The 26341-nt window shown below is 35.9% G+C and overlaps 1 protein-coding gene across 1 annotated transcript in view; it reads left to right on the top strand.

The window, feature by feature from the left end:
• GFRAL (GDNF family receptor alpha like) overlaps positions 1 to 26255 on the top strand; it is a 62687-nt gene extending 36432 nt beyond the window's left edge. Inside the window, exons 7-9 of the mRNA XM_023222945.2 lie at positions 23575 to 23670; positions 23782 to 23854; positions 26192 to 26255. Coding sequence (XP_023078713.1) covers positions 23575 to 23670; positions 23782 to 23854; positions 26192 to 26255 — 233 coding nt within the window. The remainder of the gene's footprint in view (positions 1 to 23574; positions 23671 to 23781; positions 23855 to 26191) is intronic.
• The last annotated feature ends 86 nt before the right edge of the window (positions 26256 to 26341 follow it).

Here is a 26341-nt window from a genome sequence, read left to right as displayed (position 1 = left end):
GAACCAAACTTGCATCCCAGACATGAAGCCAACTTGATCGTGGTGGATGAGCTTTTTGATGTGTTGCTGGATTTGGTTTGCCAGTATTTAATTGAAGATTTTTGCATCGATGTTCATCAAGAATATCAACCTGAAGTTTTCTTATTTTTGTTGCATCTCTTCCAGGTTTTGGTATCAGGATGATTCTGACCTCATAGAATAAGTTAGGGAGGAGTCTCTCCTTTGCAATATTTTGGCATAGTTTCAGGAGAAATGGTACCAGCTCTTCTTTGTACCTCTGGTAGGATTCAGGTGTTAATACCATCTTGCTTGGTAGGCTATTTATTACTGCCTCAATTTCGTAACTCATTATTGGTCTATTTAGAGATTCAATTTCTTCCTGATTCAGTCTTGGAGGGTGAAGGTGTCCAGGAATTTGTCTATTTCTTCTAGATTTTCTAGCTTATGTGCATAGAGGTGTTTATAGTATTCCATAATGTTTGTTTGTATTTCTCTGGGGTCTGTGGTGATAGCCCCTTTATTATTTCTGATTGTGTCTATTTATTCTCTCTTTTCTTCTTTATTAGTTTAGCTAGCTATTTTATTAATTTTTTTAAAAAATATCTCCTAGATTTGTTGATTTTTTGAAGGCTTTTCATGTGTCTATCTTCCTCAATTCATCTTTGATCTTAGTTATTTCTTGTCTTCTTCTAGCTTTGGGGTTTATTTGCTCTTGGATATTTTTCAATCTTATATTTTACTATTTGAGACGTACAAGTAGCCAGCTTTTTAAATGTTAGGGGATCCTTATTTTAATGCCTCTAATCTTTGTTTGAAAACCAGTTTCTACCTGAGCTCATCTCTCTTTTGTAAAACCCTGCTCAAGCAGCCAAAAGTGAGCCATTCATGCTATCACTCCAGCTCTTTCAAACCACCTCATATAGTGCTACTGGCTGGGTGGATATCTGATCTCTTTTGCAAGTTGTACCAAATAATTTGCCACTTCAAAAATAAAAAAGGGCCTCCATCTTTCCAGCCACCAATAGGCAGCTTCTCACCACCTGACTGCTAAGACAGTTCTCCATATTTTAGGTTTATACTATGGCAGCTGCCCTACTTCAAGGTGTCAATTTTTATATAGGCTCAGCATCACTAAGCCATCACTGATAACATATCAAATACTAGTAGGCCAAGACAGTAATTAATTTCTGACTCACATAAAATATAATTACAGAGGGAAGAGGTGGGATGGGTTGAGTGGGTTAGAGGCATTTAGGTGTTATACAGCTATTTAGTGATTCCAAATGTTTCTACTGTATGGCTGCACCCTCTTTTAAGTTCACAGATGCTTCTTCATCCTGCAGATTCAGAAAAATATATTACACTGAAGATTTTTAGGGGCCAGTCATAAGTGCATTGCACATGTACTTCTGTTTCTACTTATCTGTGGGGAGGCTGGGAAATGTAGTTTAGCTCTATACCTTGGAGGAAGAAAAGTGAGTTTGTTGAGTGGCTTGCCAGTCTTTGCCACAGTATTTCCAACAAAACATCTAATCCGTCTCCCTAAAACTAGTCCTATTTAATTATCATTTGTACTCTATTATAGATAGATACTGAAAGGTCTGAAATTATTTTTGAATCTGGACGGTACATATAACAGAGAATAAAGCATAAAGCAGTGACTTGTGTGCAGTAGTTTATCTGGGAGCACATGTAAAGGAGATGGGATGTCAACAGTCAGTACAAAGATGCAATACTCAGTTGTTTTCTAATTCAGGTAACTGAAGTTTGCTTCTTTGGGGACCTTCTAAGATGCTTTGTGAAATACATCACAGAACTTTATTCACAGGAGAAGAAAGGGGAAAGCATTTGACCTTTGGATCCTGTCCCTCATTGATTTGGGGTGACCCCACTAGCCTTGATTCCCTAAAACTTGCATACAGTGTATGCACGAGTGCTGAGAGGGTCCCCACATTTCATGCTTCAGTGGCAGAAAAGCACTGGGAAAAGAAAAATGAAGAGCATGGTACAACATCCAAGACGACACACTCTTAGGTTGTAGCTGCATAAAGAAAAGATTAGGCATTCTATGAAGCATTTTGATGGTGGGGAAGGAAGGCAAAATCATATCCAAAGTACATATAAATTCTAGTTGGAAAGCATCACTACCTCTTTCAAGTAGAAGGGTTATGGTATTATGAATCTGCCATCAACCTGCTAAAATAAGATCTTGGTATAGGTATCTGTTGTTGCTGGAAGGTTTGCCATTCAGCATTGGCAGAACACTAACTGATCCGCCTTATTGAGAGGAAATCCATTCTGTCAGGCCCATGCATAGTTGCCATCCTTGCCACCATAGCTATATTCTTCAAGCTCATTGCACAAGTATGGTCATGGAGGCTCTTCTCTGTGGTAGATACTCTCTGCTGGCAAAAATCTGAGATATAAAAATTTGCCCACGTCTTGCCACTACCATGGGTCCTTCCACAAGTCTTTTTTCCCTCATTCCCTTTTTAAAAATCTTCCAAGTCTGCTTCTTTTATCCCTTTGACCAAGAAATTTGCCACTGGCCATGAGTCTTACTTCTAGCCACTTGTCTTTCCATACAAAGTGAACAGTCAAGAGAACTGCTCATGTTCTGCCTGTTGGAAGGATTTCCTTTTACCACTGTCTTCTAAGAGCCACCGCTGTGAGTGTTTGTAGTCATCTGTGCATGGATAGTAAGAACTGATATACTGGGTTTGTCTTTCTGGGAATCATTTGCTTAACAGATCTGATAATATCCAATAGGTGCTAAATTTCAAATGGCAAGGAGTATTCTACTGCAGATGGAATGGCTTTGTTTCAGAGCCAAAGGTGTCTGTGTTGTAACTCTCCTATTAAGTTTTTGCCAGAGACTCCATATACCAACCTGAGAGCTTGAATGAGATTAAGTGTATAAAGTGACTATTAAATAGCAAATATTGTGTATATGTTAAGCCCTGTGCCTTTATTTTTATATTTTTAACTTTTATTTTAGGTTTGGAGGTACATGTGAAGGTTTGTTACGTAGGTAAACATGTGTCATGGAGATTTGTTGTATGTATTATTTCATCACTCAGGTATTAAGCCCAGTACCCAAGAGTTATCTTTTCTGCTCCTTTCCCTCCTCCTCCCTCCCCCATCAAGGAGACCCCAGTGTCTGTTGTTTCCTTCTTTAACACTCTGCCTTTAAAACCATTCTTTTGATTCTGGATTAAGAATTGAACCATTAGGCTTCTTTTATTTGATGCCTTACAAAAACTATAGTGAATACTGCTACACATTTTTAGGAATTTATTTTTTATGTTTTGCTTTTTCCCCAAATTTATTTATTTTTTAAATTGATATATAAAATTATATGTATTTACCATATACAAGATAATGTTTTGAAGTACACACACACACGTGCACACACACACACAGAGTGGAATGGTTAACTCTAACTAATTAACACATACATAACCTCACGTAGTTATCATTTTTGTGGTGAGAACACTTTACATTCACTCATCATTTTACAAGATGTAATATATCATCATTAACTATAGTCACCAAGTTGTACAATACATCTCCTGAATTTTTTCTTCCTGTCTAACTGTAGTTGTGCATCCTTTGACAAATATCTCCCCAACAACCCTTGCTTTTAATAACCATCCCTCTATTCTCTGTATCTATGAGATCAACATTTTTAGATCCCACATATAAGTGAGATAATGTGTTATTTGTCTCTCTGGGCCTGGCATTTTTCATTCAGGACAGTGTTATCGAGTTTCATCCATGTTGTCGCAAATTTAAAAAATTTCATTTTTTTTCCATAGTTGAATAGTATTCCATTGTGTATGAATATTACATTTTCTTAGGTTGATTCCATATCTTGGCTGTTGTGAATAGTGTTGCAATAAACATGGAATGCAGATATATCTTCAGCACACTAATTTCACTTCCTTTGGATATAAGCCCAGTAGCGGGATTGCTAGTTCATTTGATAGTTCTATTTTTAATTTTTAGAGGAACCTTCATACTGTTTTCCATAATGGCTGTCCTAATTTATTTCCACCAACAGTGTGCTAGGGGTTTCTATATTAAGGTTTTACTAAAGCCAGCTGGTTCACCAACTCTATTAGTAACAATCTTTCCATTATTAATGAAGAAACATGGTCACAAAGACAAGCCCAAATTATTGAGTACTACTGAACATTAAATTTTTGGTTCTCAAATCTGGCTAATCCCCAGAAATATAGAGAGAGTGTGTTGAAAATATAGGTATTTAGCCCTAACCCCAGTAATTCTAATTCAGTAGGCCTGGGGTAGAGCTCAGAAATATGTATTTAAAAAGGTATCCAGGTGGTTCTGATTTTCAAGGAAGTTTGGGAACCACTTATCTAATCCATATTTGGGAATCCCAGTCACCAGCCATAGGTCCCAGAGCCTCTTTTCACTCACACCTCTCAGGGAATAAGAAGTGTCTGTGCTCAGAAGGGAATGACCAATAAGACTTATACCATGCAGCTCCCAAGGTGGCCTGCTTCACTCCAGTGCCCAAAGCAATTGTTGGTACACATTAGCCACTCAATAAATAGTGAATGAATGAACGAGTAAATGAATAAAAGTCTACCATAGTTCTATGGCAGCACTGTTCTTGAATTCAATCGTTTTTCCTTGCTTTATTGGAAGTCTCCTGATAATACTGCTTCTGTATTTAGAGCCTCAATTCTTTATGTTTCCACTGGAGCTGGAATTTTTAACTCAAATATTTGAGCAAAAGAATCAGGAATTAACAAGACCAGGCTGCTACTACTCACTTTAATAAAAACATTTCGAGCTTCTTATATTTTCCAACACTTTTCCTTTTTATAGATCTGCTCTCAAAAAGTCTGAGTAGTAGGAAATAATTTTACAGTTGATCCTTGACTGGTGTCATCACTGTAAATAAACAATTGATCCTAACACATCTTTGTTCTTAAATGTGTGCATCCCTTTAATGACTGATATGGTTGGCTCTATCTGTTAATGTCAGAAGATTGTTCCCAACTGATTTCCAGAACCAGCTGGCTTTTGTGAAATATTAACATAAAAACAACTCGAAATATATATAGTCTTTCAAGAAGCTTTAGAAGATAGCCTTTCTGTACCTGTTTCTACCATTTCATTTATTTTTATAGCCATACTTCTCACCCATCTGTCTATTGATCCCTCATGTTAGATGTCAAGATGCTAGTAAGATTGGTTTATTCATCTTACTTGTCTGCATTCAATGGATAGATGATTTATTTGGCTGCATTTCATCCTGCCTTACAACATTTCATCTGTCTATTCCCAGTGAAGGTCTGGATTTAAAAATAACATTCCATTAGCAAGCATTTTTATAGAAAGTACTTTTAATACACCCTTTATATATGGAGGTGCATGATGCATAGTCTTACATTTTTTTCCTTAAGTACATAAAATGTTAAACTTAATTTTACCAAAATAATGTAAAGACTATGTAAAATGAATTAATAAAGGCCCAGACTCACTTTTGTAATTATATGTTATAATTTTTAATACTATCTGATCATTGATGGAAGAAAGAAGATTACAGACTATAAATAAAACACTGAGCTAAGTGAATTGTGAAAGACATTTCCCCTGCAAAAACTCCTCTCTCTTTCTCTCCCTGTCTTATGCACACATATATACGTACATATATACATAAATGCACATACATCACCTTCTAGTATAGCCAATTCATATAAATTAGTATTTCAGAGCTTTATGTTAAGTTTTGGCTTTAAATAAATCACTTCATCTAGCCAAAACCACTGACTTTTTCTTGGTTTCTACACAAAACTCTAATTCAAGTCTAGTTTCCTTCAAATTCAGTCCAGGTGCTAAAAAAGCTTCTTGGTTTTCCAAGGAACATTCAACAGAATTTCTCTACTCGGTATTCATATTTATGTTATAGTCTCTAAACAGTCCACCATTTGGTATTTTCTGGATTAAAATGGCTCCATGGTAAATTTGTAGTCCATCAGATTCATAGACATTCACTTTTAAATGTTTGTTTTTCCTCTTAGAAATAAGTGATTATTCCTTAAGGATCTTGTTTTTTATTATTTGCATTGTTTTGAATTCTGTAGAGAACAGGCATATGTGTTTTAAGTTAGCAATAAAAAGAACAAGAACAAATAAACTTTTTCTTTAAAATTACTTTAAATACCATCCAACGTAAAAATGTTGATTTATAATTAACTCTGCAACTCTTAGGTTTTAGGCTATTTAATATATACACTTAGAATTCTAGATATTTCTTTGAGTTGGGTCCTCAGGGATAAATCACTGTATTTAACCATTATTAGCTTTCAAATCTAAAACATAAATAGAGCTCCTTCTACTCTCCTGCCTCAGCCTGACTCTTAAATTTTGATTAAAAACAATGATCAGCAACAATGACTCTAGAAGTTAAAATCTGTGCTTGGAAATGTAAATAGGCCTTATTACAGAGCACAGCCATAGAGAGACAATATAGCACCAATATGTCTGGGTTCAAATAATTTTTTCATCATTTACGAGATAAGTAACTGTAAACAAGTTACTTCTCTCAATTTCCTTCCATTTCCAGTCTCTGAAATGAAAATCACAATAAACATTTCTAACTGAGAATATTGGTACAAAGATTATGTCAGTAAAGAAATATCTGGAACATAGTAAAACTCAGTAAATATTATATTTTATCATAGATTTTGAGGGACTTGAAAAATCAGGCAAATCAATACTTTTTGAATAATTATGATGTTAAACAGGTAATATGGGTAGAAAATTTCTCGAAGATTTAAGGTATATGTCCTTAGAATAAGTGACTTCTTAAATATGGTATTATCTTTGAATAATTTTAGGGTAGATAATCAACTGGGGCTATTAGTTGCAAACTTCATTGTGCATAAGAATCACATGGTTTCCAGTTAAAATCCAGATTCTGATTCATTAGATCTGGGGTAGGGCCTGAGATACGCATTTCTAACAAGCCACTAAGTGAGGCTGATGCTGTTGGTCTAAGGATCACATTTTAAATATCTATTACCTCAACAATTTCTTGAGGACGTTTTAAGAAGAAATGAATTTACTATCCAATCCTCATATACAATTATGCGCTGCATAATGATGTTTCTGTCAAAGTCAGACTGCATATACAATGGTGGTCCCATAAAATTATGACACCGCATTTTTACTGTTATGCCTTGTTATACTGTGTTTTACCTTCTCTGTGTTTAGGTACATAAATACCATTGTGTTACAAGTTGACTACAGTATTCAGTATTCAGTAACATGCTGTACAGGTTTGTAGCCTAGGAGCTACAGGCTAGACCATATAGCCTAGATCTGTCGTAGGCTATACCACCTAGGTTTGTGTACATTCGCTGATGTTTGCACAACAAAATCTCCTAATGATGCTTTTCTCGGAATGTATTCTGGTCCTGATCATTAAGCTACACATGATTGTACATACCTTCCTGTCCTCTCCTGGGAAATAGACTAACCTGATTGACATGATGCAGTTTTTAATCCAATGGGCTTGAAAACTGGGGAATTTACATTTAGGACCAGTTCCCAGGTGATGCTGAAATTGCTTGTCCAGGTACCACACTCCATGAAACACTGGCTTAGAGTACTCATTGATTCTTTTCTGAAAATCAGGTGGAGTCTGGCAATGTTCACTTACTTAAATTATAAATATAGCATACACTACTGTTAAATCCATAGGGAGAACTTCAACACTAGTTCCTTTGAGATACCATCCCGATGTTTTTGAATTTGCTTACCAAGTCAATGGAACAAAAGATCTCACTCATAAGTGAGAGTTGAACAACGAGAACACATGGACACAGGGAGGGGAACATCACACAACGGGGCCTGTCGGGGGGTTGGGAGCCAGTGGAGGGATAGCATTAGGAGAAATACCTAATGTAGATAATGGGTTGATGAGTGCAGCAAAACACCATGGCACGTGTATACCTATGTAACAAACCTGCATGGTCTGCGTGTGTATCCCAGAACTTAAAGTATATTTAAAAAAAAAAAAAAACTCAAAAGCTTCCATTTATCCCCACACAATAAAACATTCCCAGACTCAACAGAAAGAGGAGCATTAGTTTTTGTTTCTATTAAGTAAATATAAATTATTACTATATTCCAGAGGCATTAGTATCAAGATTATCATGTTATAAACATGAAAAAGTAGACTTGGATAACTGGAAGAATTCCCATTGGCCCCACAATTTTACTGTTCACATTGATAACCACTAATGGGACAAATAAAAGTCAAGAGTCAGAAAGCATCTGAACACTGAGTGTCATCACGTGATCTTCAACATCAAGCACACTGTGTTTAGAAAGTAGTTAAGAATTTGTGCTTCGCACTGGGTAAAATTAGACGTGGAGGTAAAGAGCAACCAACAGATGTCTCTGTGTGTGTGTGTGTGTGTGTGCGCGCGCGTGTGTGTGTGGTGGGGAAAGATCAACTGCATAAGGTTAGTTGTTTAAACATCTAAGTCAAATCTGAATATATTTGAGTAAGTCATATTTTCCACAGTAACTTTTGCAACTTTAGAGGTGCTTTGGTCATGGCAGTTGGAATTTGCATCAGAACTTTACAAATGGGAAAATCTCAGTCCCTTAAGTTCATTCTAGATTTTCCTGAATTTCTCCAAAAAGCAGCAAAAAAAAAAAAAAAAAAAAAAAAAAAGTCAGACTCAGCTATGAGGGTAGACTATGAGGAATGCTCCAACCTTGCTGATGGTATACTTAGGACTATCCTGGAAGGCGTCAGTCTTTAGAATAGAGAGGTAGAGCCTGTAAATGAGATCCACCTGTGCAATTGGCTTTACATTTGCCGTCACTTCTAATGGAAAGCACTAAGACAATCAGGTTTTTCCCTTTGAGCACACTACTACCTTCCTCGAAGAAACTACAGAAATAGTGAATGACTAATGGCCAGAAGCACATCATGAAAACATTACATTAATATTAATAGTATAAGAATCTAGACAAACTCTTGACGATAATTATCCCATTTGACCAACTTTAAGGAATCTTCTCATGGATCTGGTTGCCACTTTATCTCAACATTGTAAAATGATGACATGGAGAAAACTGAAGCTATAAATGATTTATCTTAAAAATGGAGATTTAATAAACATCTAAAGATAATGCTTGCCCTTTTGAAGCTACATTCTGACTATTAACGCTGGCTGACTTGTCTTTTGTTTGCTCGGGAGATCCTGAGACCTAATTGACTGCTATGTGTCAGACATTGTTCTGTTCGTTTTATGTGGCTTAATTAATTTAAGTTTTACAAGCAATATGTGAAGTAGGTGCCCTTTCTTTTACCCAAAAGAAAACGGAGGAGCCTAGAAATTAGTAACTTGTCCAAGTCACAAGAAAGACAGTAGAGCCAGAATTTAAACAAAGCAGTTTTTGGCACCAGAAGCTATGATTTGATTCACCATAATATACTGCTCTGGTCTAACAATATAAACCTTATAATTGTCAATTGATTATAAATGTTACTTTTCACAGGGAACATGCATGTATATAATAAGAGACTTTTTAAAAAATGCATGTATATAAACAGAGACTATTTGTTTGATGAGAGGCAATTTGTTGCGATATAAAGAAGAACCTAGGAAGCTACCTCCACCAGGTGGTGTAGAGGAAATTAGTTATCTTATCCCTAGAGCTCAGGTTTCTCACATATTAAATTCTAGTAAGGATTTCACAGAAATAGATGATCTCTGATATTAGATGTGTTCTGATAGTCTTGGATTAGGTAACTGAGGCTAAGTTCAGGGCCACTTAAGCAAACTCCAGACTGACTCTGTGTGGCCCCCTCTGGAGTGATTATTTATTTTAATATTACAAAGACTAGTAGCCCACCAATAACTTTTCTTGTCTTTCCTTTTATTAAAAATTATACTTTAAGTTCTAGGGTACATGTACACAACGTGCAGGTTTGTTACATATGTATATATGTGCCATGTTTGTGTGCTGCACCCGTTAATTCGTCATTTACATTAGGTGTTTCTCCTAATGCTATCCCTCCCCCATCCTCCCACCCCACAACAGGCCCCAGTGTGTGATGTTCCCCACCCTGTGTCCAAGTGTTCTCATTGTTCAATTCCCACCTGTGAGTGAGAACAAGCAGTGTTTGGTTTTCTGTCCTTGCAATAGTTTGCTCAGAATGATGGTTTCCAGCTTCATCCATGTCCCTACAAAGGACATGAACTCATCCTTTTTAATGGCTGCATAGTATTCCATGGTGTATATGTGCCACATTTTCTTAATCCAGTCTATCACTGCTGGACATTTGGGTTGGTTCCAAGTCTTGGCTATTGTGAATAGTGCCTCAATAAACGTACCTGTGCACGTGTCTTTATAGTAGCATGATTTGTAATCCTTTGGGTATATACCCAGTAATGGGATACCTGGGTCAAATGGTATTTCTAGTTCTAGATCCTTGAGGAATTGCCATACTGTCTTCCACAATGGTTGAACTAGTTTACAGACCCACCAACAGTGTAAAAAGTGTTCCTATTTCTCCACATCCTCTCCATCACCTGTTGTTTCTTGACTTTTTAATGATCGCCACATAAATGTCTTCTTTTGAGAAGTGTCTGTTCATATCCTTTGCCCACTTTTCGATGGGGCTGTTTGATTTTTTTCTTGTAAATTTGTTTAAGTTCTTTGTAGATTCTGGATATTAGCCCTTTGTCAGATGGGTACATTGTAAAAATTTTCTCCTATTTTTACAATTCTTTCCTAATACTATACTAAAATTTTAAGAGAGTTTGTAGTATTTCTTGCTTTCTCCTTGAAAAAAGTACTTATTCTTTCACAGAGTTAAATTGAGATTTGGGATAAAAGAGTTTTCTCTAGTTCCAGATTACTTACCTTTTGTTGCTTTGTTTTAAAAATTCTAAATAGCTAATAATGTGTCCAGATTCAATAAACAATCATAATAAAGCATGTTTCTTTGCTTCTAGTACTTATGTGTTTGAATCTATAAAACTGCATATTTTTAAGCAAGAAACAATAATTTTCACCTAAGGGACATTCAAAAATATGATGCACAACTTTTGTCATCTACAAATCCAGTCAGTTGGCCCTTATATGCCACTTTGACCAGGCACTATTGTAAATGTGTATGAATTTAAGTGAATGTGTGTCTGTTGGCTCTGTTTTTGTAAGTACATGTGTATAGGAAATCCTTACCTGTTTTAGTTTGGGCAACTTAAAATTAGATTATTGAGAGAGACCCAGCTTCCCCTCATCTCTCTCAAGATTTGACTAACAGAGGCATCATATCTGGCTACATCTTCCACCTTTGTTCGCTAAGATTTCAACCAGATACTCTAAGGAATTGTCTGGAAGATTTTATCTTAGGATCTTTCAAAATTCAAAACTCCCTCAAGAGAAGAGACATGGAGGAATAGTTCCTAAAGATGCAGCTCATTCCAATGGAGACAAATGCTGGCTTTAGTTTCACCACTAGGTTTACTTGCACTCAAAAGTTCCCAATAAAATCCAGCTGGTTTAAATTTTGTCTGCAGACCTGAAACCCTGCATATTTGGCTAAGGCTTCCTATTTTGCAGTAAATGCTTCACAGGGCTGTAATCTGGAAATACTGAAGTGTACAAACCCTCAACAGAAACAACAGGAGAACAGCTGTCTTCTACCTTCATTTTCTCGCAACCCTACTCTTAAAGGCGTAGGTGTTGTTAACGGAGGGGAAGAAATCTGCCATTGAACATGAAATGTTGTATGAATCATCATTTGACTACCTTTGTTGTTTCCTCAAAGCCAAAACATAAAGATTAAAGAGTTGCCATTGATGAGTGAGACAATTCACATTTTGGCATTACTAGAGAAAAAGGAGCATTTAAGATCATGGAGGGAAATAAAACAACAAAACAATGCTGTTGCAATTTGAACAATAACAGCTTTCAGTATATGAAATCATAGTGTTATCTTTTCCATTTTCCACCCTTTTACTTTCATTGGCTTCATACAATCCTCTTGTTGCCTATAATTGGGGATAGGGTTAGTGCCAAAGCTGCATAAAACAAGCAGCCTTTCCTTTGTACTTTCTTTGCATCGTGATCATGTATGTGAAGTCATAAAAATCATTTATTATGAGCATGTGTATTCTTGGCTTAAAGAGCCAAGTATTTTTGTGACAACAATATAATAGCATCAGATGTATTGCCATAAAACACCATATGTGGGCACTTAATAGTTACTGCCCTGGCACCTACATGCTGGGATATCATCTTAAAGAGGGACTCTTTAGAAAAAAAGAATGTTTGGTACTTAGACAAATAAAGCTCCTAGGATGAGGTAGGTGAGTAATGAGTAGACGTTTGTAAAGAATCCATTGATGATGGCAACAGTTCATCTTCCATTGATATCAGATTTTCTGAGCTAATCTGCTAGAGTTCTTTTCATGGGTCCAAGAAAATCCTTTACAACATTGCAAACGTCAATAAATATCTCTCAGGCTAAAAGTTGCAAGAATGTTTTAATATCACATTTACAGCTAATAAGCTGTAAAATGAGCACAACATAATTTTTATTCTGCTCACCCATTACTCTTTGGAAAGCATTTATGTAGGGCATATTGTTTAGTAAACAAATTAGTTCTCAATCTAGATAAAAGAATGTAGAATGGATGAAAGCCACTGCATGGCACATGTGAGCCCTTGCTGGTGTTTTGAGCCTCTGTGACAGACACGCTCCCCATTGTCTCTGTCCTTTCTTCTAGCTGCTGCCTTAGGGTGGAATAGTTTCCCTTAGTTGCCACTGAAGCTAGAGACTAAGCTTTCTCAAGCACCAAGTGCACTTCAAGTTTGCTGTAACTCTGGGACTGATGTTCTACTTCTGCATTAGCACCTGAGTCAGGTGGCCAGACACTGACTGTAGACACATGCTAATGTCTTTCAAAAAACTCAGTTGCAAAAGGAGGCCAGAGTCCACTAGTTCCTGAGTGTATGTCTGCTGTAGTTGAGAGTAAAGGCAATTTGAAACAAAAAAAAGTCACATAATTCGTTTTGCAGAGTTTTCTCAAAGGGTGACTCATCTTAGTGATACACTGCTGTGTGTCACTGGGGTTTGTGTAGGAAGATGCTACTCTTGGTGTTTTAAGTTTCTAGGCCAGACATGATTCAGTCCCTGCATCTCTATTCACTAACTCTTTCTAGTATAACAGACAGTCTAAAACTTACAATGGTATTTTGTTGAAAGAACATATGGTAACTATTACATTGAAAATGTACACTAAGCATATGTCTACAACCCTAATAGCTACTTCCAACACTTCTACACAACTGCTTCGACTCAGTCAATTTCTCTCACTGTTCTTTGGCCCAAACTGCCATTCCAGCAGCCCTACCCTAAAATGGAAATATTATTCCTTTTAATTGCTTTTGTTATTTTAATACTGCCAGGTAGCAGAAAGGGAATTTTTGAGGTGGTAACATCTCTTACTGATCCAAATATGTTTTTCTTCAGTTGGTCAAACCGGCTTAGCAGTTACTGTCATTTTGTCTGGTTCTTCTCCACCAGCTTATTTTTGAAGGTCTTTTCCTAATAAACATAACCCCCAGCCTCTCCCTCCTCCTGTTCTTCCCCCAGCTCCCCTCGCTAATAAAGAATTTCAATTCTACTAGTCCACTATAATGTTGTTTATGATCTGATTTCTCTTTTCCATTTCCAAAATCATGAGTTTTCCCCTCTCTACTAATGGTCTACGTCCTGACTGTGTAGATATATGTTTTAAATTTTTTTTATTCTTTTAAAAATTTTATGTTAAGTTCAGGGGTACATGTGCAGGTTTGTTACATAGGTAAACTTATGTCATGGGGCTTTGTTGTACAGATTATTTCATCACCCATGTATTAAGCCTAGTACCCTTTAGTTATTTTTCCTGAGCATCTCTCTCCTCTCAGCCTCCACTCTCCAAAAGGCCCCAGCCAGCATATGTTGTTCCCCTCTATGTGTCTGACCATGTATTGAAAGGGTATAGAAAAATATTTGAAATTATGAATGCCTAGTACTTATCTCTACTTTTCCCTTGCCCTATTAAATCAAAACCTACAGCAATAGAACCCAGAACTCTCTCATTGCTCCATAGGTAATACTAATGTGTAACCACTAGCAAAACATAGCAATGCTCCGTAGGTAATACTGATGTGTAACCACTAGCAAAACATAATTTCTTAATTAAAAAAAATATAGCTCCTGTTGTATGTTTACCCTCTGCAAGTTACCTTACATGTCTTGCCTCATTTAATCCTCACAAAAAATACAGTGTTATTATCCCAAAATTTCCTAGGATAGAAAACTGGAGCACAAATGAGTCAGAAAAAAAGAAGGAAAAACAAAAGTACAAGTTTTAGAGCATGATTGGAAGCCAAAGGCTGACCCCTTTCTACTATGCTACACTACTCCTCACTCCACTCTATTATCTATGTTTACTAGTATTTTATTTCTAATTCTCATTATGTATTTGTGTGTATATGCAAAGTGACAGATCAGCTGGAAAATCCATATTTATAAAAGGTGCTGATACCTCATATGGTATCGCAGTACTGTGAGGTGTTTATGAATACAAGGAATGTGGCCCTGACTGATGTGGTATAATTTAAATCTCAGTAGAGATAATGATTAAATTAACACTGGTGCATAATAAATAAGGAGTGACTGCAATTAATGCATATCTCACTGCCTAATGTTTCCCAAAAAAGAAGGGAAAGCCTTCCTACTTCCAAGGTGGAAATATTCTTCAAGGCTCTCCTGACCTTTCTTCAGGTTCACTTTCCTCCTTTCTCACCTTTCTTTAACCCCTTTTTACTTTTTCTTCTCTTTTTACCTGCAGGTCTATTGACAGGTATATGAGAGGAGAGAAGAAAAAGCTAGTATTAAGCACCCACAATCTGTCAAAAATTTTCATTTGTGGTATATTATTACCCCCCTGAATTAACTTTTGCTGTGTTATACACTAATATGCAATCGCCAAATTTCAGTGGCATACAAAAACAAAGATTGATTTCTAGGTCATGCTACGTGTAGGCAGCTGGGTGCTGACTGCTGAGGTCCTGCTTCCCATTTCTAGACTCAGGCTGAAGGCACAGTTGCCATTGGGAACATGCCATTTTTATGAAAAAGATAAAAACAAGCAACAAGATCACACTCTTAAATATCTGCATGAATATGTGTCCTTTCTTTCTTACATTTTTGACAAATGCAAGTCAAAGTGAAGCCCATATCAGTGGAGTGGTAAATATATACCTCCCATAGAAAGTAGTGCTCTAGGCCAGGCGCAGTGGCTCACATCTGTAATACTTTGCAGGGTCAAAGCAGATGGATCATGAGGTCATCAGTTTGAGACCAGCCTGACCAACATGGTGAAACCACATCTCTACTGAAAATACAAAAATTAGCCAGGCGTGGTGGCGGGTGCCTGTAATCCCAGCTACTTGGGAGGCTGAGGCAGGAGAATCACTTAAACCCGGGAGGCGGAGGTTGCAGTGAGCCAAGATCGCGCCATTGCACTCCAGCCTTGGCCACAGAGGGAGACTCCATCTCACACATACTCCATGTCACACACATATACACACACACACACACACACACACACACACAGTAGTGTTCTAACTCACAGGGCATTGAATGGTGCATAAATATATTTTTACAGCAAAAGATAAGTGAATCTTTATAAAAAAAATACAATCTATCCCAATACCCTTTTTATATAGGGGAAATACGAGACTCAGAGGTTACACTGTCCAAGGGTAGTCCATCTGGTGGACGACTCATTTAAGACTGTAGTCAAGTTTTTTCTAATTCCACAGCCACTGTTCTTGGATTTGCACAGCCAAGTTGAAGAGAGGGAGACAGACGTAGTTCTCTCTTCTATTATTTTTTCATCTTTCATTCCAAATATTTTCTAAAACATCATGTCATCTTAAGGACCTAGGAATAATCTTTGATTTAATCCTTTTCATTTTTTCATATCAAATAAAACACTACATTGTCTAATGCTTAATAATGAAACTTTTTTTGAGCACTTAACATGTGTCAAACACCATTTCAAACCCTCTTCACATATTTTATTTAATTTTGAACCATAAGTTTTGTGGTAGGCATTATATCACTTTAAAGACAAAGGGCTGCACGTGGTGGCTCCTCCATGTAATCCTAGAGCTTTGGGAGGCCAAGGTAAGAGGATTGCTTGATGCCAGGAGTTTGAGGCCAGCCTGGGCAATAATAAATAGCAAGGCCTTGTCTCTAGAAAAAATAAAAATTAGTAGGGCATGGCGACATGCCCTTGTAGTCCTAGCTACTCAGGAGGCTGAGACAGGAGGATTGCTTGAGCCCAGGAGTTCAAGGTTGCAGTGAAGTGTGATTATGTAACCTGGGCAACAAAGCAAGTCCTTATCTCAATAAAAAAGGATAAAAACATTGAGGAAAAAAATCTCAATAACTGGCCTAAAATGACTGAGCGGGGGTGAAGTAGAGCTGGTTTTTAATCCGCATCTGAGGGTAACACTTGTGATTCTATGCTCTGCATCATTCTGTTTTCTAATGAAAATCTTTGTTTTAAATATATCCTACACTTCTCTCTTCTTGATTCCAGCTTCTATTGCCTATTTTTAGTTTGTATCTTCCTAAGCCTAAATTTCTGCTATTGCTTTCTAGTTAGATTTCACTTATGAAACCAACCTACATACCGTGACTAGACTAATTCTTAAACTCTGCCTTGATGACTTTTGTATACAGAAGACATTCATTGTTCTTCCTTCTTCCTACTTTCATCCTTCTGTCATATAAACTCCTTCATCTGATTTCCAAGGACACCCAGAGTGCGAATTATTCTTATTTCCCACTAGTCCTTAAAGTGTACCATTTACCTGGTTGTCCCTTATTGATTCAACCTTGCTTTAGTTACATTTTTCCCCTTACTGGAAACTAGATCAAGAACTTTACGAGAGCAAGGTCATGTATCATTTTATGAATATCTCTCCATATTGATTGTCATTATGCTAGTTTTGAAGTAGGAAGTAATTACTTACGTAGGTAATCTTTACTTGGGTCCAAATATGGTGCTTTTCATCACATTGTTCTGTGGACATTTACAGGTAACTAGGAATAAGTGATCCATGAATTCATTTCTGGTTCTGCTGTAATGGGTCTCCTCGATAAACAGCAGATTCTAAATTCTCCGTATCTCATGAGGACCTGTTGGGAAATTGAAGAATGCCAGATTAACTGGCAGCAAAAGTGGGATTGATGTTGCATCACGTTGACCTCTCTGAGGAACAATAGGAGTAGCACTTGAAAGGTCAGACATCTTTCAAACCTCAGGGTGAAAAGTTTGCTTGAACACATGGACAAATAGTGGAGAACAGCACCCATGGGGGCCTACTGGAGGGTGGAGGGTGGGAGGAGGGAGAGGATTAAAAAAAACTAATGGGTACTAGCTTTAATACCTGGGCGAGAAAATACTCTGTACAACAAACTTCCATGACACAAGTTTACCTGTGTCACAAACCTACACATGTACCCTTGAACTTAAAAATTTAAAAAAAAGAAAACAGAATAACATAACATAAAATAAATAACAGAAAAAGAAAAAAAGAAAAGAAAAATTTGCTTGGCTCCCAGAAAAACAGACGAAGAAAAATTGTGGTACCTAGCGTTTCTATATATGTGTGTCTAGTAGAGGTAAGGATAATAAATCAGTACTTATATTTATCAACATATAATATTTTCAATGTGGTGTTCTCTTGCCTTCCATTGACTAAGCAAAAATAAAGATCCTCAATGAACATCTTATGCCTGCACAAATTTTATAAATCCTTGCCATTTAATCAAATATATTCATGTTTTCCAATTTGTTTTGTTGGATTCTAAAATATATGCCCTGGAGAAAGTAAATTTAGGTAATATATGCCACTATATTATGTTAAAAAAAAAACTGAAAATTACTTGCAACAAAAATGCATATATTATGTCTAACCCAGAATTTTCTAAAGTCATTTACGTATGGGATCTTTTGTTTGCCTAACCCATAAAAGTATTCTGCAGAACTAATGTTTTATGGAACATAATTTTAAAAACTCTTATCTCTTCTAAAAAAATGTCGAATTTACTGTGTCCTCTTGAAAATAGAAAATGACAAAGGGTTCTACTCTAGTGAAATGGCCTGGGAAAATGTTTCCCAGAAGGTGGTCTTTAGGCAGACACCTGAAGAAAGAGAAGAAATCTGTTCTAGGAAGAGGCAATAGCAAGGGTTAAGTGCTCCAGCAGTAAAAAAAAAAAATGTTTAATGTGTTTTGTAAACTAAAAGGAAGTAAGAGAAAGAGGAAGGAAGGAAAGGAGGCAAGGAGGGAGGAAAGAAGCCTCGTGGTGGCTGGAATTAAATGGGCAAAGACAAGATTTAATATACCAAAGAGGCTCCTAAGGGTTTAGATCATGTGGGACTTTCTAGACATGGTAGAGGCTTTAGATTTTCATTTAAGTTCAGTGAGAGGCTATTTAAAGATTTGAAGTAGGGGAAATAAATGATTTTATTTGGACGTTTAATAGATGACCCTGATTGCTTTCATTGGAGTCAGGCAGAAGTTAAAACAGGAAAAAAGTTGAGATTATTGGGGGTATTTATTGAAGCACCTATGCTAGGATATCATGATCACTTTAGCTAGTTCAGTGGAGTTTGCAGTGAGGAAGAATAAAGATATCCATTTATGTAAAATCAAGAAGACAAACTGGCTAATGGGATACACAATGGAAAGAAGGGAAAAAATCTAGGATAATTGTCAGATTACCTGAATGATGTGGATGGGCTATATCATGTACTGAGATGAGAAACACAGTGAGAGAAGTTAGTATAGTAAGAGGAAACCTAAATTTAATTTAGAACTTGTTAAATTTGAGATGGTTATCAGATATGCAAGCAAAAATATCAAGAAGGTAGCTCAATATGAATCTGTAGTTTACTTAAAGTCATTGGAAAATTGAGACCACTCAGTGAGATTATTAGGTTTCTTCTTACTAAAAGGGAGGGGCAGGACTGAATCATATTAAAGAGAAGGGCCGGGACTGAACTCCAGCCTTTAGAAGTTGAAGACAGCAGAAGAAGCCAATGAAGAAGAATATTTGAAATGACCAAGTAGGCCTTAGCTGATCTTGAAATAATTTCAGTGGAATAGTGAAGCAAAAACCTGTTTTGAAAGGTTGTAAAGTGAAATGGGTTGAGGAACAGAGACAATTATTAAGACAACTATTTCAAGACATTAGGCTACTGAAGGATAGTCACAAAAAGTGGAAGGTAGATGTCATATTGACAGTTTAATGCGGTAGTGTGGGATCTTTTCAAGATGACTTGAAGATGTACTAATGAGAAAGGAAGGAAAATTAGAGGTAACAAAATGGTTCCTGAACCGTCAGCTTTTAAGTGGTCTTTGGGGACTGACAGGAAAGACATCAAATCTGGTGTATTTTCACACCACACTCAACAATACTGAAAAAGTACACGTGGATCACTTTTTAAAAAATCTCCACTGTCTGTTAATAGTAAATGTTCACTAAATACTTTTGAAGAAAGGCAGGAATGAGAGAAGGAGGGGAAGGAGGAAAGGAAGAAAAATGAGAAAAAGAAATCCCATATTTTATCCTTGTTTTCCCTTCTATTCTCATTACAATTGTGCATTGTTTCTGATGGCGGTTCCCCATTTCAAAACTCAGTAATTTATAAAACTTTCTGGATTATCTCATTCCAAATGACTATGAACACTCTCCAAAAGATACGTCTTTCTTTTATTTTTTCCTGATTCTCCCCTGTTGTTTTCAATCAGCCTATGGAGAAAAAGATATCTATATAAAAAAGCCAGCTGGGTAAAATTTTACACATTTTCCGAAGGGTAGCCATTAGTGAAATATTCAATGTCAAATGAAGACATCAAAACTTTTCTGGACAATCAGTGGTGCTGTCACTTATGTATTTTTTCATTGAAAACATTCCATACATTGAAAACCTCCAAATATGAAATATAAAGCTTTTGAAATGTATAAATTATAGTACAAACTATTTTTATTCTTATCTTTCATTTGTCGTATTTATTACAAACTCACCTAGTGCTTGTGTAATATAATTCAAGGTAAAAATTACTGTTCAATTTTGTGAACTTATTTTTTTTCCCATGAAACTCATTCTAGATACAGGCAAATTTTTTTCCCCAAAGCTGACTCTTCTAAATTATGTTTTAATTAAAATGAAATGAAGGTTTATAAATTTGCAGTTTGTGATATGTTTAATCTCTATTTCAAATTATATCTCAAGTATTCTGACATTTATTTCTAAGTCATTGCTTTGTCTCTGATCACCCATAACTTTTACTGTGCATTTACTGTTTCATATGAATTATACAAGCAGAGTTTCAGTCCCCATGAACTCTCAACTACTGTTGCACAAGGATTTTGGAAAAAAAAGAAATAATAATGCTCACCTCTCCATAGCTCATTTGGGGAGAATACTCTCTAAATTTGTTCCTAATGCAAGATTGAAATTAATCTTGATTTCCCATCAAATGCACAGGGATTTTACAATATAGTTCATAATCGTGTTTAATTTCTCCAGGGTACAAATCAAGATAAACAAGTCACTGACCGTGTTTATCTATAAATAGAGCAGATGGTGTGGGACTGAGGTTAGTTATCAACTTTGCTGCCTTTAATTTCGTGGTTATAAAACGCTATAAACCTCACTGTTTATAAAAGGCAGGGAAGGAACTCCAGTGGGCTTCAGTAGCCAAGAAACCCTCAGTAACATTAATCTCTGTAACTGATATTCGGTATCCTCCTAGGGTGCAATATTTAAGATTGTGGAGTGATTGCTAGTCGCATTTAAATTTTCACTGGGATAATTAGCTAACATTTCTGTCATTGATCTATTAAAACGTTGTTAATGAGTTCCATGTGAGAAGAATTTAGTAAATGAGATGATTCTTTCTAAACTCTGCTAGGTGAGTGTTTTAACAATTACTTAAGGCAGTTACATATCTAAAAAAAGCCTTTTTTGTTTCAAAACAATACATTTTTTCTTTTGCAAAGATGGACTGTAACACCCAACTAGACTAAGTGTACTTAGGGATAGAATTTCATAAGGAAAAACCATAGCATCATTTAGATAATTAATCATCTAAGGTATATTGTATATATTTAGACCATGAATATAGCTACAACTTTTATTTAAAAGGCCATAGAACTTAAAAAGAAGTAAAACTATTGATTCTTCATATTCTGAATTGATTTAAATACACAATTTTATTGTGATCATTTATTTTGCTAAAAGTCTATATGATCAATGTGATTACAATTAATTTTTTCAAGGACCCCTTATAAAAAAGTTAAATTAAAATTTCTCAATTTTCCCCTTTCAACTTTATAGTGAATAAAAAAATTGTTTTACAATCACAAAAGTAAAAAATAATTCACAATTTCTACCTCTATTACTTTTACATTTTTAAGTGGTTTATTTTTCATTCTAACAAGGGGGAGGCTTTTTTTCTTTTTCTAGAGTCAGAGTCTTGATTTTTCACCCAGGCTGGAGTGTAGTGGCTTGATCACAACTACTGCAATCTGGAACTCCCGGACTCAAGTGATCCTCACACCTCAGCCACCAGAGAATTTAGACTACAGGTTTGCACCACCATGCCCAGCTAATCTTTAAAGTTTTTAGAGATGGGGTCTTGCTATGGTGGCCAGGCTGGTTTCAAACTCCTGGGCTCAAGTGATCTTCCCACCTTAGCCTTCCAAAGTGCTGGTGTTACAGTCATCAGCCACACTGGAGGCTTCTTAAATAGATGATAATCCAATATGCAAGTTGGAGGCTAAAACTGTTTTAAAAAATGCCTTAACTGTGTTTGAGTTCAGACCCCCTGAGAATGGGTTTTCTAATGACAAAATTCTCAGTTACTTTTCTAGTCCTATATTGGGCTGTTTCTTTATGACCCACTCTGGGAGGTTTATTACTGGTCTGAAACTCCAATGTATCTGTCTACCGATTATTGTTAACACAGTGCTCAAATGTTGGCTCCCAATAAGCTGTCTTCTGAACAGCAGCAGCCCTGGGTGCAGAGAGAACTGAGTGGAACATTTGGTCATAAAGTCATGTACCTCATGAGGACATTCTGGTCAACGACAGACAGACTGTACATCAGTGGTCCCATAAAATTATAATACTGTATTTTTTATAGTATCTTTTCTATGTTTAGATGTTTAAATGCACAAATATTTACCATTGCGTTAAACTTGTCTAAAGTATTTAGTACAATAGCATACACTGTGCGTGGTTGTAGCCTGAAAGCAAAGGCTATGTTATATAACCTAGGCATGTGGTAGGCTATACCTTGGTGTAAGTACACTGTATGATGTTCACACAAGCACAACATGGACTAAGCCTGCATTTTTCAGCACATGTCCCCATCATTAAGCAATGCTTGACTGTAGATTTTCTTATCTCCCTTCCTGCTCAGAGCTTGTTGTCACTAGTTTTCATCAGATGTAATATCCCACTGTTTGATACTTCCATTTTTGTAAACAACTGTCTACTCATAGTTAGAGTCAGGTCTCAAAAATGCAATGAAACATCTATGACAGAAGACAGCAAAACCTCTCTAAAGTGGAAGCTTTATCTCATTTTTCTTACTATCTCAAAAGCAACTTTAACCTTCATTATATAAATTGGTTACTGAACTATTGGTATGTTTGACATTCATATTTGTCTCTAATTAAGGAAAACTAGGAGTGATTTCACTTTAAAGTTATTGATAAAAATCACCTAAAAGAGATCTATCAGTTAATTTTAACAATTTTATCTTTCTGTCGTTAAAGTAGAATAGCCAGAGAAAAGACCGTTCTCACAGGAGCAGATTTGTTTTTATGACCTGGCCACTCTAAAGCATGATTTCTAGAGTTGTGAGGCTGTTGGAAACTGATGGGAATGTATTTCTCGGAAACATGACCAAGAAGACTAGTGCCTCAGAATGGCCAGGAATAGCTCTGAAGGGAGGCAAATATAGCTAACAGGAGAAACTGAAGGTTTAGCTAACAGAGAGAAAAAGAGACAGAACAAGGGAATTAAGCAAAACTAGGTATTCCAGTATCTGAGTGCAGGGGTACATAAAAACAATCACTTTTGTAAAGAAAGCATCTTTTTCAATATCCCAAAGGATGGCCTAAAGTTACTTTTATTTTTCTTGTCTGTATATAGGATACAATGATTTATGTTATAAAATATAATCATTGTACTAATCTTGGTTTGAAAAAAATAAAAGCTTATATAGGGAAATTATCTGATTAAAAGGGGAAAAACAGGCTGTTAAAATTTAAGAAAATTGTGGTATTCAGATCTATCAGATTAAAATAATGTAATAGAAATAAATTGCTGCCTTATAAGATAAAGCAAATTGTAATCCATAAAATTAAAATAATGTATGATATGTAACTACTTTAATCTCATTTTTGTGATTTTCTTTCAGATTATCCAACCCTGTCTAATGTCAAAGGCATGACATTGTATACAAGAAAACATACAAACAAAATCACTTTAACTGGATTTCAGTCCCCCTTCAATGGTTAGTTAAAAATCAATCCTCTATAATATTTATATTATTTATTTCCTCTAAAACTCCAGTGGCTATCTTTTCTTAATCTTTTTTTTTTTTTTTTTTTTTTTTAAATCCTAGGAGAGGTAATCTATGCTGCCATGTGCATGACAGTCACCTGTGGAATCCTTCTCTTGGTTATGGTCAAGCTTAGGTAACTGAATATAAGTCAGAAGGAAAGGTCTGAAAGGGAGTCACTTAGCTGTGTTAAAGTATGTTGCACAATGGCTGAGCTTACAAAGAGCCTGAGAATGAAAGCTTCTCTGTTAAGACATACTAAATCAAGTTTTATGTGGCATAGGTCCATGGAAACGTTACTTTCAGTCTTCCTACGTAAGGGAAATGTGATCATAGGAGATTTTTTATGTTGCATTTTATAAGCACATAGGCATTGTATGTTCCTTCCAATTAAACTCTTATCAATCTCGCCCCTTGGCTTCCCTACCAAATCCAAATTGAACTTTGCTGCATTCGTTATTCAAATCATTTTCATGATTGATAGGCTCGCATAACTGACCTATCGTTTACTGCATGCAGTTTATATTTACCTAAAGATGTATTATTCACTCTGATTTTTTATATGCTAATACATTTTATTCATTTTTAATAGGCAATTATTGAAAAAGACATTTAATAAGGCCTCACAGAGTGCCCCTAGAAAGACATAACCATTGCCTGACATTAATTTATTCTCCAAATCTTGGCTGCTTTATTGCTGGAATGTAGTAATGCTCCAGCAGGCATGTGAGACATTGAGATGAGATACACATCAACCTCTAGATTTCTAAATGTCTGGTGTTTAAAATTTTTCCACTTATTTAGCATCTACAACTATACATAAAGTAGTATAGACTTACCTTTAATTTAAAAAAAAAGTTCATATTTAAACATCAATCATGTTCATTTACTTATTCCTTTTACATATGGGTACATGTCTGTGAAATTTGACTAGCATAAATATTAATGAACAAATATACATAAGTGTGTATACAGCTATATATACATGTAAGTACATACACAAACTATATTTATCAGTAAGATTGGGCCTTTAGAGGAACAGAAGTATTCACTGGAGATTTACCTCATAACATTTGACACCTAGAAAGATTAATTCAGTCAACCATACAATGCATGTAAACGTATCTTGCTCCTCCAGAGATCTCAGACTTCAAAAGGCCTTGACAATTAGACAAATAAAAGACTGGCATGAGAAGGTGTTTGGTGATACCAAGGGGTCAGGTACATATGGACATCCTCATTTATTTATTTTTAAACGCAATGCCAGCTAAACAAAGTGTATCCACTGTTTGGACCCAACCCCTCTAAGCATGTAATTTGATGTTAACTGAAACTAGTACCAAACACACTGCTTTTCTCCAAGGCCATAAAAGTTATATTTGTATGAGAAGATATTCCATGGGTTCTAACATTTGGTTTGAAAGACAAATAATTAGAGTCCATTGCTAAGAGGGATAAAAGCATTTGGAATTTATTAAGGTTTGCTTTATTTGGTTTTAAGTACTTGAGAACACTGTTTAGTTACTGTTCTTGCCTAGATATTCCATGACAAACATTGTTACAAAAAAATATGGACAGTTTTCTGGCCCAGCAAAAACATCTTTAATGGTTCTCAGTCTTCACTTCTTAACTACATACAGAATGTATAAAATTTACACCTGTTCCATGAGCCCACTGGTTTTTAGATATTACTGTTGTGCTACAGGTATAAGGTATAGACTACTTGTAATTCCCTATGTATTTGCTGTAACTGCATATTTTTTCTCACCTTCACAGAAGGCATATCCCTTTTTTGGATGGCAGTAGAGGTGTTATTATTATGGACAAATATTTTGAATTTATTCTAATGTGTATTTTAAAGCAAATTATTCATACTATTAAATGTATTTGGTTACACATTCTTTTCATATAATTTAAAATTTATCATAATGTATAATCTGAAAACCCCAAGCCCAGGATAAAAGAGACAAAATTAGAAGCCATTATAAAAAGAACAAACTGAAACAAAAGCATTATTGGCAACAAAACCTGTTTTGCCCCGCACCTGGAGATAAATAATGCTCCCCAAAGAAAGAATGGTTGCTGTTTCAGACATTGTTCACTCATCTGATGGTCAGGCCTAACCCACGTGAATACCTGTCTTCTGTGAAGAATAAGGTAGTTGCATTTGTTTCATGTTATGCTATATTCAAACAGCCCTGAGCCTTCAAAGAAGTTTTCAGAGAAACAACTAAAAATTTAAATATTTGTGAAAAGAAAGGATTTTTAAAAAAATGATTACTTGGACATCATAGTTAAAGGTGTGATGCTCCCTAGAAAGACAATACGATATTTTACTGTTGGGACTTTACATTCTGGAAATTGATTAATTTTTTCCTCCAGGGTGCACTCCAGCAAAAATGCAAACACATGAGCACATTTGTGAAATCCTTAAAATGGTATGTTGTTAACTTTTACTTTTACTTTTATACAGAACTTCCAGATTATCAAGTAAAGCAAGAGATCTTTCACCGAGCCAAGTACCCGGAGAACTCTGATTCATTAGGAGTCATGGACCCGTAACAATCACTCCCCTTCCCTTCCCTTCCCTTCCCTTCCCTTCCCTTCCCTTCCCTTCCCTTCC

Source organism: Piliocolobus tephrosceles, chromosome 5 (genome assembly GCF_002776525.5).
Source record: "Piliocolobus tephrosceles isolate RC106 chromosome 5, ASM277652v3, whole genome shotgun sequence".
In the NCBI taxonomy this organism is placed as follows: Eukaryota; Metazoa; Chordata; class Mammalia; order Primates; family Cercopithecidae; genus Piliocolobus; species Piliocolobus tephrosceles.
This window is presented reverse-complemented; position numbering and strand designations above follow the sequence as displayed.